The sequence below is a fragment of the Choristoneura fumiferana genome, chromosome 13 (genome assembly GCF_025370935.1).
Source record: "Choristoneura fumiferana chromosome 13, NRCan_CFum_1, whole genome shotgun sequence".
Taxonomy (NCBI): domain Eukaryota; kingdom Metazoa; phylum Arthropoda; class Insecta; order Lepidoptera; family Tortricidae; genus Choristoneura; species Choristoneura fumiferana.
In genome coordinates, this window is record NC_133484.1 from 20,068,482 (window position 1) to 20,085,872 (window position 17,391).

Here is a 17,391-nt window from a genome sequence, read left to right on the forward strand (position 1 = left end):
ACCCGCGACCTACGACGCGACCGTATGATAGCTAACGTGTGTGAACAAGTATCTTCATGACTGATGTAAGACTGTACTCTGCCTCTGGTAGTATTTTTAACGGTTTTGTTGGTCTGAATATGAACTCAAGTTTAATTCGATATACATGTTTTTTTTTATTATGAGAGGGAGGCAAACAAGCAAGCGGGTCATCTGATGGGAAATGATCACCACTGCCCATGAGTACCAACTACTCAAGGAGAATCATTGGTCCGTTCCGGCCTTTTAAGAAAGTATTTAAGTGGTGCAGTGTGGTTGGTGTGATTTGTGAGCAAAATAAATGCTGGCATTTAATAACAAGCATTTAATAGCATCGGCCTACTATCAAAGGGATGGTACACCGTGGCACGAGTAATGTTGCATGGTTGCTATGGATACAACGAAATTATTAGCGTCTGTTACTCTAACGTCTCCACGTCCATCCTTTGCTTCTGCTTGTTAATCTTATGTTACTAACTACCAACAGTCGTAAGAAGACATATGAAGTGATACAAGCAGATTGTCTTAATATTATATTAGCACGATCGTTAAACATGTGTAATCTATAGATATCTGCATAGTTTATGTAGTTCCCGCATTACTACATCGTCGCGTGTGCTATAATATAGTATTTAATTTGTGACAAACACGAGCGGACGGGTTATTGCTGATAAAAAAAGATCGCTTGCCGCTATATTTTACGGTCTCTAAAAATGCCTCGGATAGTTTCAAATTAAAGATATTTAATATTTAAATTATAATGAACTTGCTTATCAAAAGATAACTTGCCAAACATTTCATCATAACTATGTAAATATACGCAATAGCCGCTCAATCAAAATGTTTCTACAATTGCATGAATGCCAAAATAAACAAACTCTATCTTGTTAAAAACGCGCTCGTCATTTATATAGTTAACGTTCTTTAATTGTCTCAGTCACGGGTTGTGACTTGGAGAGAGTGGTTAATGTATTACAATATTATAATAATAAGCATAAATAATAAAATAGTAATATAGGGGAAAATATAATGGGATCCAACGAGGCTTATTATAAAACTGAAGATGAATTCAATGAAACGAAAAACGAAAAGTCAATGGATGTGTGGACAGTGACCGGGGAGATGAAAGGAGAAAAGACTTATAGCTATGAAGAGGCAATTAACTTAGCAGGTAATATCGCTTATTATTATCAACTTATTATTAATTGTTTGTACGTTGTTTTAGATACAACAAGTTATACACAATTTCGTTTCACATAATAAAATTCTCATATTGTCATTTCATAAAATAATCAATACGCAGAATACTTGCTTTGAAGAAAAATCATTCATTGATTTTTGTTACAAATAAAATTTAATGTTTCGATATTCTTATCATAAAATGACAAATAAAATATTATCTATCCTCATATTATTTAGTTAATAAAATTTATTACCAAGAACAACTATTGTTATGTTGGGGTCGCAGTTTTAACCTAACATAACCAACTTTTCTGGCGGTGGGGTCCACGGAAGAAGAAAAAACAGTTTTTTTCTTCCGTGGTCTTAGTTTTATTTTTCTTTGTTTCTTTTTGCAATTATCCGTTTTTGTTATTAACAATATATTTATATACCTATGTATATTGTTTTAATCCATCTTTTCAACGATTTAGAATTTTATAAGTATGCCATGCGGTACCGCGTTGGGAAGCTATAGTACGTACATACATACATACATCGATCGGCTCATTATTATTCTTACATAAGTTGTAGCATTGTAACACTTGAGCAAAGAATTATTATTATTATTTTTTTATAAAATGGAAGGGAAATAATCATACATAGCTGGTGGGAAAGTAATAGTCTGGTATATTATGTTTTAAGTGAAATGAAATCGGTTAAGTGCGAATCGGTCTCGCACAACAAGGGTTCCGTACAAAGGAGGTATTTTTGAAAATCTAGTGATAGCAGAGCCTCCCAAGCAAAATGTACGCAGAGTGGGGTCGTTTTTTTATTGGTTGTGCTATAAGAGCTACATACAAAATTTCATGTTTCTAGGTTAGGACAACCGGAACTACCTACCCGGAAGTTTAGTCCAAATTGACGTCAATAAACACTACGATAGCCAATTCATTAATGATTTCAAGCTAGCTTTTACCTGCGGCTCCGCTCACGTTAACCAATAAATCCGGGATCCCGCTAAAATCCCGCGGGAATTTACAAATATATATCTGGATCTTTTTTTTAATAAATTATAAATATCATGGGCTGCAATTACCTAGTTAAGCAAAGCTTGTACTATGGATACTCAACGGATAAACATACTTATATAGATAAATACATACTTAAATACATATTACATCCAAGACCCGAGAACAAACATTCGTGTTATTCACACAAATATCTGCCCCGGCCGGGATTCGAACCCAGGATCAAGCTTCGTAGTCAGGTTCTCTAAACTTAGCCATCCGGACACCCGCCTGAGCCTACGTGCTAGTTGTCTTTTCTGTTTTCTTGTTTTTTTCTACGTATTCCATTTAATTTTTTTAATAAACTTTTTACTTTTTGTTTTAAAAGTTTGTTTGCCTTCAAACGATCCCACATTTTTCGACACCCGGTTTTTTTAATGTTGCATAAAATCAGCTGCTTACTGTGTTATGGGTTATGGTGATCAATAATAAAAAATATATAATAAAAACACATAAATTCAGGGTAGACAATAGGCGGACTTAACGTTTAAAAGCGATCTCTTCCAGACAATCATTTGGGACCAAGATATTTTGATTAGGTATGCCAAAAGTAGGTGGCGGAAACAGAAACAAAAGACAAGAACAAACAAAAAAACATACCTAAATATTGAAATAAATACAAATCATATATGTAGAATTATGAGTATGATCCTTGTATGGTCATTACTATGTGTTTATTAAGGATTGGCATTATAGCACTTACGAAAGCCAGTGTTATTGCCATGCGTGGCGCGCTTGACAGAAAGATCTGGACGCGGGAAAAGCGATCGTCAATTGACAGTTTGTAAAAGAAGTCTGGCCCGATCGACAGTCTCAGGAACTATACGCGTTTCCCTTAAGTTATTGTGAATCGGTATGATAGTTGCATTTCTAAGATTTCAGTGAATGAGGTCGTATCGGTTTGGTTTTATCTTGACCACAATTAGGACTTTTGTTAGTTCTTCAAAATAGTTTAATTCTCTGCCCGAATCCCACTGGTTATGCCCACATTGATCATGTCCTTCGGATGCCGGCTCTAAAGCTCTTACGACAAATATATATAAATGTATTGTCCGCAGAGAGAGAGAGAGAAAGAGAGAGAGAGAGAGAGAGGAGAGAGAGAACCCACGAGAGAGAGAGAGAGAGAGAGAGAGGACAAACCACATAGATACACACACGTTAGGAAGCAATTCTAAAAAAACATCGAATAGTATAAATTAGGACCCCACCCAGCATAATGTTGCGGCAAGCCACAACGCTGTTTTTCAGTGGGAGCCATACTTTGCAGGTAACGGAGGCTACACCATCGGTCTGTTGGCCACCCTGAGCATGACGGTCCTGGCGATGGGCTGCGACATGTTCGGCTTCTCCGTGGTGGTGGCGGGGCTGACCTGCGACCTGGAGGTCACTCCTGGCCAGCGGGGCGTGCTCATGTCCATGCCGTTTCTTGGTAAGAATAAAACAATCTGCAAGCATTGGTTACATCCTTATACTGCGCTCGCCAACCCGTTTGCCAAGCTTGGCGAGTAAATATTGGCAACCCCGTCTCTCTGAAAAACCGGCCAAGAGCGTGTCGCACACGCCCAGGATAGGATTCCGTAGCCATTACGAAAAAATCAAATAATATTTTTCTAAGGATTTCATATTGTGTGTACTGAATCTTCCAAGTTTAGGTATATTTTATACCTGAGGCTGCTATTTACTCTTAAACTACTAATAATTCTCAAGCAATCTTAGCCGCTATAATTTTCCTTGTAAATTTGATATATTTACTACCAGTTTAGATTTCAATGAAACTTTGCACTTTAAAGTTGAATATTTCGCAAACAGATCACGGAATAGCAAAGTGGTCTGAAAAACCCCCCAATGATTTTAAAAGACCTATCCAACGATACCCCACAATATAGGGTTAAAAAAATCATCCCCACTTTACGTCTAACCTAAAAAAATTTTTTCACTTTTTCATTGCACCACTTTGTCGGCGTGACTGATATGTATATTCATGTCAAATTACAGCTTTCTAGTACTAACGTTCTGTAAGCTTACCCGCAGACAGACAGACAGACAGACTGACAGACATGGCGAAACTATAAGGGTTCCTAGTTCACTACAGAACCCTAAAAAACGAAGATAATGGACGTTTCAAACTGTCAATTTGTACTTGGTCTATGATATCACATAGCACGATGGGCATAGAAAGTCTATACTTACATTTTTGTAAAAAAAGATGGATTGCGAACGTCTCATTCGCTTGTATCTTCCTTATTTTTCAATAAATATTGATGATTTTTATTTTTATTTTATTCGTTTTACTATCATGTTGTGTATTAGGTACTTAAACTATAAAAGAAAATTTGTGTTCCATCAGGGAATATCTCTATTTTAATTCTTTGTCTGTACTGGTTTCAATTATTAGGACGAAAAATATTCACTTCATCTCTTCTCGGCCTATATAGATTTTACTGAAGTACACAGCCCTGTTTTCCGAGTGAGAGGGCTTGGACTGTAGGTAGTACAAAAACTTCATGTAACTAAATATTTAGTTCAATTCATGATTCCAGAATCACTCTCTAAATATCTTCCGACCTTCGTATAAGAAAATAATATTGTGCAATATTTTGAACACACGCTATAATTATTATAGTTCCTGAATGATTCTGCAGAAACATTGAAGCTTATCAAATCTCTATAATTTTGTAGCAAATGCGAAGATTGAATAAATAGAAAAACAAACCTTAGCTATTTGAGACAGTAGACATTTGTTTGGGTCCAAAGTTTAATCTTTTCTTATCTTCGGTTTCCATGATTTGCAAAAAAACGTGTAGAAAGTAAACAAGTACCTAGGTATTCTACTGAATTTTACTGTTCTTTAAAACAAATTTACTTTAACCCCTAAGCCGTCAGTTTAACCGTTATGTGTGTCTGTCTGTGCCTTCGTAGCTATCAAAAGGATGGCCTGATTTCGATGTGGTCTCTTTAATCGATTACCTAACCTAACCAATAAAAAGTTGAATAACCCCCGACTTTATCACTTCATAGTTCAGTATCTCAAACCTAAACTTAAACGCTAAACCGATTTTGATGAAACATGTCTAAGAACCATCACTAAAAAACCCGCTTTCAAAAAAACCGCATTCAAATTGGTCCTCCCGTTTAAGAGCTACGGTGCCACTCATTATCATAACAATATGACAACGCGAATCGCACACATCACGCGTTAGTTGTTTTTCATGATTTCAATGAACCATGTACTTCGTGGCAATGGCGCACACCTGAAAATATACGCGGCCCACTGGTGAGCCTTGGCACGCCGGTTCAAAACGTCTGACTTAACTATTCAATCCGGGAACGACTGAATTTTAAGATACTTAACAGTTCTAGACCTCTGGGCTTGTTTTCTTCTTTTTTTTATGACAGTCGGCTTTAAAGATATTGTAACACCGCTGTAATGACGCAGATTCAAGCAAATATACGTTGCATTCATTCAAAATTTGGATAAACATCCCTGAAAGATGTTACACCAGAAGTTTAGTTCTATTAATTATTAATTAATACGAGTATGTGCGCTGAACATTGGATACGATACTGAAACAATTGCTTTTCGCGTTCAATTGGGTATACTAACTAACACGCACACACGCTGTTACGCACACACACACACGCTGTGCTGTGCGCGTGTGTAACACGCTGTTATTCTAAGACGCAACTTTTAGAGACTTATCTAGGGTTGCCAACTATACTGTTAAAAACAGTATTATACTGTTTTTCACGACATTATACTTTTCACTGTTAAACTAAAATAAAGTATGTAAAATACTGTTTTCAGCATCAACATTGCCTATCACTAAGCACACGCTAAGTCAGTAAGGCATAAATAAACATTTACTTCCTTAATTATCTTAATTTTAGTTTGGATTCTGATGACGTCTATGAGGCTTTTAAAACTGAAACTAAATTGATAAGTTGTGCGAGAAGCTCAAAAAATTTGTCTTTAAAACAGAGGTTTTTCCTAAATTGTTGTTATATTCTAAATCGAATAAAGATATTTTGACTTTAACTTTGACTTTGACATGGAAAATTGGGTAGTTGTCAAATACCTACTGTTTATATGCCGAATAAACATTTTCTTTGTTACTTTATAAAGACGTCGTGTTTCCAGGGGCCATAATAATGTCGTACCCCTGGGGCTACATCAGTGACACGAAGGGCCGGCACCGGAGCCTCATGGTCGCCATGCTTGGGACCTTCCTCGCCACGTCGCTGAGCGCCTTCTCCCCGCATTGGATCATGCTCGCTGTCCTCAAGTTTGTGAGCACCAGTTGGTAAGTATTAAGGGGCTACCCGAGGTTTCCATCGATTTTTGACAAGTTTTGAATCGTATCTCCTACTTTTGCACTACAGATAGAATTATAAGGCAAACGGCTATCGGTTCTCCAATCTTTTATCTCCATTTTTGTCTACCGGATTTTGAAAAAAATTATTACTTTATTTTGTATGGTTTTTTTAAACATTGTCTGAAAAAACACTTATTTCGTATCTCTATTGACGAGAAACATCTTCTTATTTCTACGAAATCTACTTATTTGGGTTCATCTTTGACGTCTCTAAAAACTGGTCGAGGGTTTTCATTTGAAACTAATTAACACAAAACTTATGGCCAGAAAACCAGTTTTTTGGCCTAAAAATGTTCAACTTTGATGCCAAATATCTCGAAAACAATGAATTTTGAAGTAAATATGGGATACTATATCGCTTAAAACCGTTGTTTTTAATATAATAAGCTACAAAAATCATTAGAAAACTAATGGAATTCAGATCGAAGTTCATTGGGGCATGCTATATCTATGCTATATGCTATATAAGAGTGAGTGCGGTTTCTGTCAGTGCCGGTTTTAGCACTTCCAGTGCCCTGGGTGAGATTTCCACGGCGCCCCCAACTTTTGGGTATTTTCTAGAACGTATAGGCTTCAGGCGCCCCTTATGTCCGGCGCCCTGGGCAGTCGCCCCACCGCGCCCTACCCTAACACCGCTACAGGTTCCTGTAAACTCAAACTCACAACATTTATTGACATAAAAAACACACTGCATCACAACAAAAACACAGTAAAAACATAAATAGAAGAGAGAAAAATTAGAGACCTTGCGCTGTGGTGTGATGCCCAAAGGACTCAGCTCAGCATGTGATGTAGCCCTGTACTCGTAACCAGAGCTGCAGTGCTGCAGTGCAGTGCACCCACGTAACTGAATGCATAATTATTTCGGGAAAAGAAAAAACAATATATATTATATGTAAGTAAAAAATATTATGACGAATTTAAAAATTATAAAATATCTCTAAACATTATATATATATGCTGTAGTGTCAACTATGATGCACGACCAGGGCCCTGTTTCGTCACTCTGACAGGTGCGATTACTACTTTCATAGAAAGCCATTTCGATAATATGCGCGCAAAGGAAACGCAAACCTGACACAGCTTTCTCATGTCAAGATTTACCGGCAAATCTACGAATAAACGTCAAATATACTGGTAATAGGAAAAATAATTCTTGGTTCACAACATAGTCATCATTACATTTAGATATAAATCTTAATAGATTGTCAGTCGACATATGTCACTGACAATTGTCACGTTGGTGAAATAGTTTATACTTTCAAAAAATATTGTTCGTCCATATAAAACAGTTGGGAAATGAAATAATATTGTACCGGATAACTCACGCCTTAAATCGAGTTTAGGTGGACGTGTTTCGGGTTAATTCGTAGCCCTTCTTCCTAGGAGCAACGCGACTCGGCGGCTGCCGCAACACGCGCACTGAAACAACTGGAAGGGCTACGACTTAGCCCGAAACATGTCGAGCTAAACTCGATTTAAGACGTGAGTCTCACGGTAGTTTCATGTTCACTTTTTTTTGTTTTTAGCTGTAGCTGCGCACAATCAGTGACGTATGCACTGCTCGGAGAGTCGGCGTCAGAACGCGTGCGCGGACCGTACATGCTTACTATGACAGGGGTGCTTATGCTTACCCCTAGCACCTACTTTGGTAAGCACGTTACATTTTTGAAGTCGTCATCTCAGCCTATATATCTCCCACTATTGGTCCCTCTCAATATACAGGATGTCCCAGAAGTACCACGTCACAGTGACACCAGAGGTAGGCCAGCTCAAGAGGAACCTAACCAACCTAACATGACCCCAGTTAAAGTTGCACGGTTTTCGAGTTATTACCGAAATAAAGATTTTTGGGGATACTCCCCTTTGTCCCCTGTGGAATGAAATTAAAATGGTTAACTTACTATTGTACCTTTTATTGTTGCATTACTATTATAATTATAATTTTTTAATTTTATTGAACTATTTTGATTGATTTGATTGATTTTTAGTTTTATATAAATTAAAAATTATACAAAAAATATGTAGATTTTTTCGTTTGTGTCTGTTTACCAGTGGCGAAGCTTCCATAGAACCCTATTTGCATCGGCTTGCTTATTTACAAAATAGGACTACAGGACATACATGATTTATGAAAGATATATGCGACCTTTTCTTCGGCTTTACCACGAAAATATCTGACGCTACACCACTGCTGTTTACACCTAATTGCCTTGGTCTTAGACGAAGATTTTACTTTATGCACTAGAGCATAAAAAATAATTTTATGTCACCTAGAACACGAACTTTACGAGCATGGGAAGTAAAAATATATAATAGGTATCAACGGTTTGATGTATCGTCATTTTATATCCTCACCATTTTACGATTTGCGACACCATACTGCGTGCACCAGTATGTCCACAGGCAAATAAATTTATTGGTGTTTCTGAAGTTCCTATCCGCAACTGAGCACGCGTTGGTAAGTACTGCCCAAGCCGTCATATTCTGAAAGGACCCCGTGCCCTGCAGAGGGACGTTATAGGCCAACACGTACCTCGATGTTCAAGTCAAACATGTTACTAAACTGAAATTGATTTGGGTGCAACTCCTGAAATTATTTCATTCATTTATATATCACTTTACTGAGCAATTTTGGAAACTATTTGTAGTACTTAAGTTACATTAAGTATTATCATAATATTTGTACAAACTTATAGGTACAGTTTAGCCACCTGCCACCTTGATTTTTAATTTATGGCTCTCACAATCGAGTAATAGATAAAGATATCAGTATTTACCATGCAAATAGAGAATAAACGTCAAACTTAGAAGTCTTGATAAAATATTTTTTTTTCATTAATAACGTGATCGTACTTTTACCCGCCTGCCCAAAGGAGGATTATTCGTTTCGAGCGTTTATATAGATGTCTGTTTTATGTTCTCCTAGTAGCTTAAAGGTAAGTATGAATAGATTTGCTAATACTATCGAAGTGACATGTTAAATTTAATGTTTTTTCGTTACAGTACAATTTTTTTTCCAATCCTCTGCCATTTTTTTTCTCGCAGACGCCATGTTGAAATATTATATATAATATAGCCTATGTCAATCCGACATTTATGACAAATCCAATGATACCTCATATGTTAAAATCCGTCCAGCCGTTTAGGCTGCAGCGAGGACCAAAGAAATGGACAAATGGACATACATACCTACATAAATACATACATACTTACGCTCGAAAAACATAACCCTCCTTTGGGCAGTCGGGTAAAAAAATGTATAAAAGGCCATTGATGTTTTTTTTAATCGAGTAGATTTTATTTGTTATTCTTTTTCGAAGCCGGTTCATAATTTGACTTATGATCTCTAGAAAGTAAATACAAAAAACCGGCCAAGACTGTGTTGGACACGCCCAAAATAGGGTTCCGTAGCCATTACGAAAAAATAAGTAATATTTTTCTGAGGATTTCGTATTTTGTGTATTTTCGTGTTTTGTACGAATGTTTGTTCTCGGGTCTTGGGTGTTTAATATGTATTTAAGTATGTATCTATCTATATAATTATATTTATATTTATCCGTTGCTTAGTACCCATAACACAAGCTTTGCTAAGCTTACTTTGGGATTAGGTCAATTGGTGTGAATTGTCCCGTGATATTATTATTATTAATATTCCAAGTTTAGGTATATTTTATACCTTAGGCTGCTATTTACTCTTAAACTACTAATAATTCTCAAGAAAACTTAACCGTTGTAGTTTTCCTTGTAAGTTTGATATACTTACTACCATCCTGAATTTTTCAAAATTTTTCCACCCACCGGTTTAGATTTTAGTGAGGGGGGAGGGGGACGCTTTGCACTTTAAAGCTGAATATATTGCAAACAAATCACTGAATCGAAAAATCGTTTTAGCAACCCCCTTTTAAAAGACTTATCCAACAATACCACACACTACATAGTTGGATGAGTAAAAAAAATCACCCCCACTTTACGTCTATGGAAGTTAGTGAAAAAAATTTTTTTTGAATGTTTTATTGTACCACTTTGTCGGCATAGTTTACATATTTATATATTCGTGCAAAATTACAATTTTCTGGCATTGATAGTCCCTGAGCAAAGCCGCGGACGGACAGACAGTCAGACAGACTTGGCGAAACTATAAGTGTTTCGTTTTCGCCATTTTGGCTACGGAACCCTAAAAATATTGCGACATTGTTCATTCGCAATATTTGCTTAAAGATTTTAGGTAAGCTTAAATCAAAACCCAAGTTGGCAGGTCGCTCACATGTGCTTGCTATGCGTGAGTATCAGCAATGTTAGATAACAAGGTACTTGTATGTTAAACAAATATGGTAAATAATAAAGTCAAGTTTAACTACAATTTTATTTAGAATAATAATAGTTTAAAGAGTTTCACTAATGTATAACAGAATATTTTTTCACACCTCTCCTTCAGAAAAGTAACTTTTCCTCCCTGACGAGAGGGAGCAAAGTGCAACTTTTCTGTTCAAGGCTTTTCTAAGTATTTTATTGCAAATGTCATTTTTTGAAGTTGATAATTGTAAAGCCACGCCTTTTTCTATGCTGGTTGTTATTTAGGATATTTTTTCAAGTTTATTTTCAAAATATTTTCATCTTGGGCTTATTACGCTCAGAATTCTACTTTAGAATCCCTCGCTACGCTCAGGATTCTATTGCAGAATCCTTCCCTACATTCTGGATTCAATGTACGCCTTCGCCCTAAATACACCATTTTGCTCCCTTGTGACACAAATAACTATTTTACAAATGATTTGTTTCACAAATGTTTCGTTTGGCCAAATGCATTTTTTTTCTGAAACTTGGACGTTCATAAAGTAAAAATTTACCTTTAACTTACTTTTCTGCTATCGCTCGGCTCGTTTGGAAGCGGAATCAAGAGCAAGAAAGAAAAGTAATAGCGCTTCAGTCTTGTGTCAACTACCTAATTAAATCCAATAATCTTTAATCTTCCAGTGGCCGGCTACTTCATCTTGAACTTTGAGTTCTCCTACGACCTGGGCTTCATCAGGTTCGTCCCCTGGCGGCTCTTGGTGCTGGTACTGGTGACTCCAGTCGCCATCAGCATATTGTTACTGAGGTTTTTCTTTGAGAGCCCCAAGTTCTTAGCCAATGCTGGGCACGAAGATGAGGCGGTGGAGTTGCTGAAGAAGATTTGGCTGAGGAATGGTGGAAAGGGCGAATACCCAGTAAGTAATGTATTATATTTATTAATTTGTAAAGAAAAGGGTTAGGGTCAGTAAATTAGGAAACCAATGGGGATCAACAAAAAAATACTGACCCAAGCAACCCGTGGAGCCTAACGGGAGAATGCATGCTCTTCTCCCGGCTTTTCAGCAAATGGCTAAAGCAAGCCGAGTAGATAAGAAACCCCTTCAATCTCGGTTTTAGCCGATAAGAGTCCGGCACAGCCTAGGCCCTCTCTTCTCAGTCATCCATAATGTATTATTCCCAAACTTACTTTAACGTTTATTTCAAGCTCTAGTTCCATACACTTCATGTTAGTTACAGTCTTATAATGATACCTAATATTAGTAGTTTAATTAATTGCGATTGAATTACATTTTATCAAAAAATAGGATGTCAGAGTTCTAAAATTAAAAATAATACAATAATAATAACAACAATAGTCAAAATTACAGAAAATGAATTAAAATTACATGAATTAAAATTAAAATAATAAATAATACAGCCGATGGATCACTGGAATCTATCCTATCCCACTAACATGCCGGTGACAACAGTGCCTAATGTAGGGGCAGTCCGATTTGTTTAAGAAATTAAAAATAAGTAAACAAAAGCAAGAACCTGGTTGTCTTTGGCCCATAAGATGAATGAACCCAAAAAAAAAGTAATGTATAAAGATATTCCGGAGTAGAGAATAAGACAGCCGGTGGTATTACTGACGCATGAGGTATTCTAGCGTAGCCTCCTGAACTAGCTACTGCAATATTCTAGTGTTGTGCTGATGCATGGGTGGTGGAGTTTACTAGTTTGCAACCCATATAAAAATGTGTTAATTGACTGATTGAAGCGTTACATAGCAGAGGTCTATATCAATGAAGTAGACCTTTTCTTACCTTGATAATGCACAGTGACGTATTGACTGTAATAATTTATGAAATAAAATGTCTAAGTATGGCTGCTTTGATTTTATGGATTAATTTTACAACACATTTTTGTTTTAAGTTAATGGGTAAAGCTCAAATGAACGTTTTAATTTCAGGTGACTAAGCTGATTCTTAACGAAGACAAAAATAAACGAACGGAAAAGGTTCCGTTCCTAAAATCTCTGCGGGAGCAAACCGCGCCTCTGTTCCAGCGGCCGCTGCTGTGGAGAACTCTACAGCTCTATTATTTGACAGCAATAATGTATAGCGTGTAAGTCAAAACCTTAACCATTCGCTAATAAGACTAGCAACGTGCCATCTAAGCCATAAGTTGACTTCGGACTTAGAAAATATAGCATGATCATAATAGAAGTGCAACAAAAAGGATTTTGTTTTAAGTTTGCACGAGATGAGGAACTATGTTCCGAGAGCTTTTAGACAGCCATTTTAGAGTAGGTATTTTGAGGTAGCCTGGCTGTTCTGATTAAAGGTTCATGGTGGATGCAGGTCTTTCGTCCGAAGCAACTGTAGGTCTATGGGGGAGGCTTATGTCCAACAGTGGACGTCATACGGCTAATATGATTTTGATGATTATGATTTGAAGGCATCTAAATACAAACACACAGATTAAGCTGCAAAGTTTCAGTGAGTGGTAGAACAGGCCTTAAATGGAGCAATAAATTTGGCTCAGTTTAACTATCATCATCACCACCATTGTCAGTACAAAGGTTGATATTTATGTAGGCTTTCCTCAGATAAACCATAAGAATTATTTTAAGATCGTGAACATATTTTTAAATACGCAATTTGATTTGATTTCATTCTAATTTTAACACCATCGTTTATTTCTTCAGGAACAACGGCTACCTGATGTGGTACCCGTTCATAGCCAACGCGTTCTTCTCCGGAATCAGCACAGCCACTCCCGACCAGCATGGGGGGTTGTGCAACATGGTCATCAGCTCGCAAAACGTTACTACAGTTGAACCGGTAAGAGAAAGTTACTAGAGGTAGTCCTACAGGTAACTCTTATTGTTTCTCCATGTCTGTCCGTCTGGGTATTTTTTTTTTACCATTTGCCGGGTTCGATTCTCGTTTGAGAGTGGGATTATTGAGAAATTTTTGATTGCAGTCTTTCTTTTTAAAATCAAGTCTTCTTTTAGTAAAATTTTCTATCTGCAATATTTAAGATACTTTCCCTCCATTATAGCATAGCCGTCGGCCGCCCTGTATAAATAGTTATGTATACACCACGGTTGGACTGGAGCGGAAATTGTCAGATTTGTGTCATAGACGGTCACACTAGTAATTGCCTACAAGTCTCTGCAATAATGTACTATTACTTCATAAATTTTAATTGTGTCCACAGGAAATCTGCTCTCCTAAACTAGAATTCCTGACAGTAATCTCTTCCATTGGCCACTCCATCTCCTTTGCGATCATCAATGTGCTGATGTCTCGCGGCGCCTCTCGGATGAAGCTGATGATGATAGCCCTCCTGGCCATCTCCGGAGGCAGCGGCGTTGCCATCGTCTTCACCACCAACAATGTCGCCAGTTTGATCCTATTCATCGGCGTCATGGCCATCGGACTTTGCATTGGCATAGTCTTCTCTTACTTCAATAAACTTTATCCTGCTTCTTATCGGTGAGTGTTTTAACTTTTAGGGGCTATGCTAGCGCTTGCTGACGCGGTTTACATGGAGCGGATTGACGCTTATTGAAAAATAGTATGACTTGCGCTAACTGCATGCAAAATTCGAAAATTCGTGTCGTTTGGTCACTCTGACACTTCGAGAGCGAGAGGGACGGTACGATACGAACTGCGATTTTCGAACTTCGGAGTAGGCCCTCTGTTCCGCGCCAGCTAGTGCAGGCCTACCTGTTAATTCATTTATTTATTTGCCACTAAAAAATTACAGCATTACAGTAAAAATCAATGCGCTGTAAAATTTAAATTATACAAAAAAATCACAAAAATACCACTATTTCTGTGAGCTATTCGCATTTAAAACAAAAACAAACCTGCTTGCAAATTTCCATGAGAATCGATTGAGAAAGATGATGTATACCTAGTGGAGTGGAGAGCAGAGTCAAGCTGAACCAGAAAAGAAAACGCTGCTCGCGTTTTGTACTCGTTTGTTCAATTATAAATACGTAAATTTCTGAATGGCTGTGAACCATTTAGATGTGGCTTGATCTTGAGAATAACACATCTATACTTCTATAGGCTTCTTTTTTATATTCATTCGTTTGTCATTTGGATATTTTAATTACAGAGGCATGACGGCTTGTCTAGGCGTGATGGTGGCGCGTGTCAGTTCCCTCATCGGCACCAACATCCTGGGAACCTACATCATGCAGAACTGCTACACGTGTTTCTACGCGTTTACCGTTTACATATTCAGTGAGTTTGATATTTAAAATTAAAGGAATAATAAGGTAGTGTATGAGAGACACCGCTAAGTCACGCGGGTGCACGGCTTGGCGCGGCCATAGCGTGCTTTTTTTTATTCGACCGGATGGCAAACGAGTAAGTGGGTCTCCTGATGGTAAGAGATCACCACCCATAGACAACAACAGGGGATTGCAGATGCGTTGCCAACCTAGAGGCCTAAGATGGGATACCTCAAGTGCAAGTAATTTCACCAGCTGTCTTACTCTCCACGCCGAAACACAACAGTGCAAGCACTGCTGCTTCTCTGATCTGTTTTTGTTACCATATTCTAAATTTATAATTGTTTACTTATAGTAGGTACAGCACCTAGTGAAAATGTAGACATATATTTCTTTCTATCTAATTGCTATGTCTTGGTTCCAGGCGGTTTAGTCGTTGCGTTCTTCCTGCCCGCTGACCGACCAAAGAAGACGAGTTGAAGTTAGTTTAACTAATTTACGTAGACCAGTTTACACATAAACAAATTATTTTTAACTGACAGATGACATGTGGACCATGTTTCAACGCTTTTTTTTAAGTCTGTAGTGATTTGGCGACATTTTAGACCGGAGTTACAAAGTCAAAGTCAAAATATCTTTATTCAATTTAGGCTATAACAAGCACTTATGAATGTCAAAAAAAATACACCGTAAATGAAATACTATCTATCATCCATCAACACCACCACGATTGGTGCTCTCCCACTGGACTGGCGGCTAGGATTTTTCCAATATAATACTTCATTCGGTCAGTTTTATTAAAAAAAAAAGTTACGAAAATATTTTTCCCAATGATTAATTTCTCAACTGCTTCACAAACGATTTTTTCTGTGTAAACTATTCAGGATATATTCCAGAACTATCCTGTAGAACCCTACAGGTTAGGTTAGGTTAGAGTAATAAATATTTTCCCACTAACGTCGATAAGCCAAAGGCTACTAGAAACACAGGGAAGCTTAAAGTTCCATCTTACAGACTGGCTAAAACCAAAAAGTCGTTTCTGGGAAATTGCATACGTTTTTATAATAAAATTCCAAAAAATATTATAAATGAAACGGATACAAAATTCAGATCAGATTATCAAGAAGACATTAATATCTAAGGCGTATTATAAAGTTATTGATTATATCATGGACAGGGATATTTGGAAATAATTCCGATCCGCATTAGCGATCCCTTCAAATAGCGAACCTACTGTGTTAAAAATAAAGTTGTTAAGTACTTGTGATGTATATAAGTATCATTTAATAATATTGTAAATCTGTTTAAAAAAATATACCTCGTTAAGTTTCTTGCCGGATTTTTCTCAACAGAGGTTTTCCGAACCGGTGGTAGATTTTTTTTTGACATTCATAAGTGCTTGTTTTACCCTAAATTGAATTAAGATATTTTGACTTTGACTTTGACTTTGAATAATCCTGAAGTACTTACAGTTTAAAAAAATCGTTCGTCCATATGAAATACTTGGAAAATTAATCATTTATTTTGGGAAAAATATTTTCGGCGAAAAATTACAGAAACCTGGCCACAAACGTTTCTTGGCCACATTGGCTGCCGGTGATAATTTTCGGCGGAGAGGTAAGCTTAGCTACGTGCTGCCATCTCTTGTCAGAAGATATTTGCAAGAGCAATAGCTCATAAACTTTGTAAATAGATTTTATGTGTAATACGAACGAGAATTCCAAAATGCCATATCATTGTGTAGCTATTGTGTAGTGTATCATTGTAGGTGAAGTCGAAGAAATTTAATCATGACCCAGGGTGGAACCTTTGTGCTACTAACGTCATGTTGACATCTCATACTTTTGTCAAGGAAATCATCATGGGAAATCATAGTGAAATTGGTTAATAAAAGGTTCCACCCTGGGTCTTGATTCAATTTGACCGATCGTACTTACCTGGGCAATGGGCTAGCAACGGAGTTTCACTCTGGGGTAAAACACACACAACAAGCCAGATCGATTGTTCTTCCGAATACCCCACAAAGCATATCTCATCCAAATCGTTTGAGCGGTTTCTGAGTTGATCTGGCTGTATACATTTAATGATTTTATGTTTCCATTTGTCTGTTTAACCACTTGTACCCACTTGTACTTACTATTACTTGATTTTTGATTTTTTTTTAGAAAAATATGGCTCTGTCCATTGGAGGACAATTTTGCCAGTGTCTAGTAGGTTTTGCCGTTGTACGGTAAAAAAATTCTAG

General features: G+C 37.1%; 1 protein-coding gene across 1 annotated transcript; it reads left to right on the forward strand.

Annotated features, from left to right (window-relative positions):
• The first annotated feature begins 680 nt into the window (after positions 1 to 680).
• Positions 681 to 17,304, forward strand: LOC141434501 (synaptic vesicle 2-related protein-like). The gene is made up of 10 exons (XM_074096923.1): positions 681 to 1,189; positions 3,514 to 3,675; positions 6,385 to 6,547; positions 8,149 to 8,270; positions 11,597 to 11,829; positions 12,867 to 13,021; positions 13,605 to 13,740; positions 14,120 to 14,397; positions 15,029 to 15,156; positions 15,571 to 17,304. Exons 1-10 carry the CDS (start codon positions 1,048 to 1,050, stop codon positions 15,624 to 15,626), a joined length of 1,575 nt encoding a protein of 524 aa, XP_073953024.1. The 5' UTR covers positions 681 to 1,047; the 3' UTR covers positions 15,627 to 17,304.
• Positions 17,305 to 17,391: the final 87 nt, after the last annotated feature.

Bases quoted from the DNA above. Each gene is read 5' to 3' on its own strand.
- LOC141434501 (XM_074096923.1), top strand. From the start codon at position 1,048: ATGGGATCCAACGAGGCTTATTATAAAACTGAAGATGAATTCAATGAA. The intron at 11,830-12,866 runs GTAAGTAATGTA...TTTTAATTTCAG, and splicing joins GTGGAAAGGGCGAATACCCA to GTGACTAAGCTGATTCTTAA. The intron at 13,022-13,604 runs GTAAGTCAAAAC...TTATTTCTTCAG, and splicing joins ACAGCAATAATGTATAGCGT to GAACAACGGCTACCTGATGT.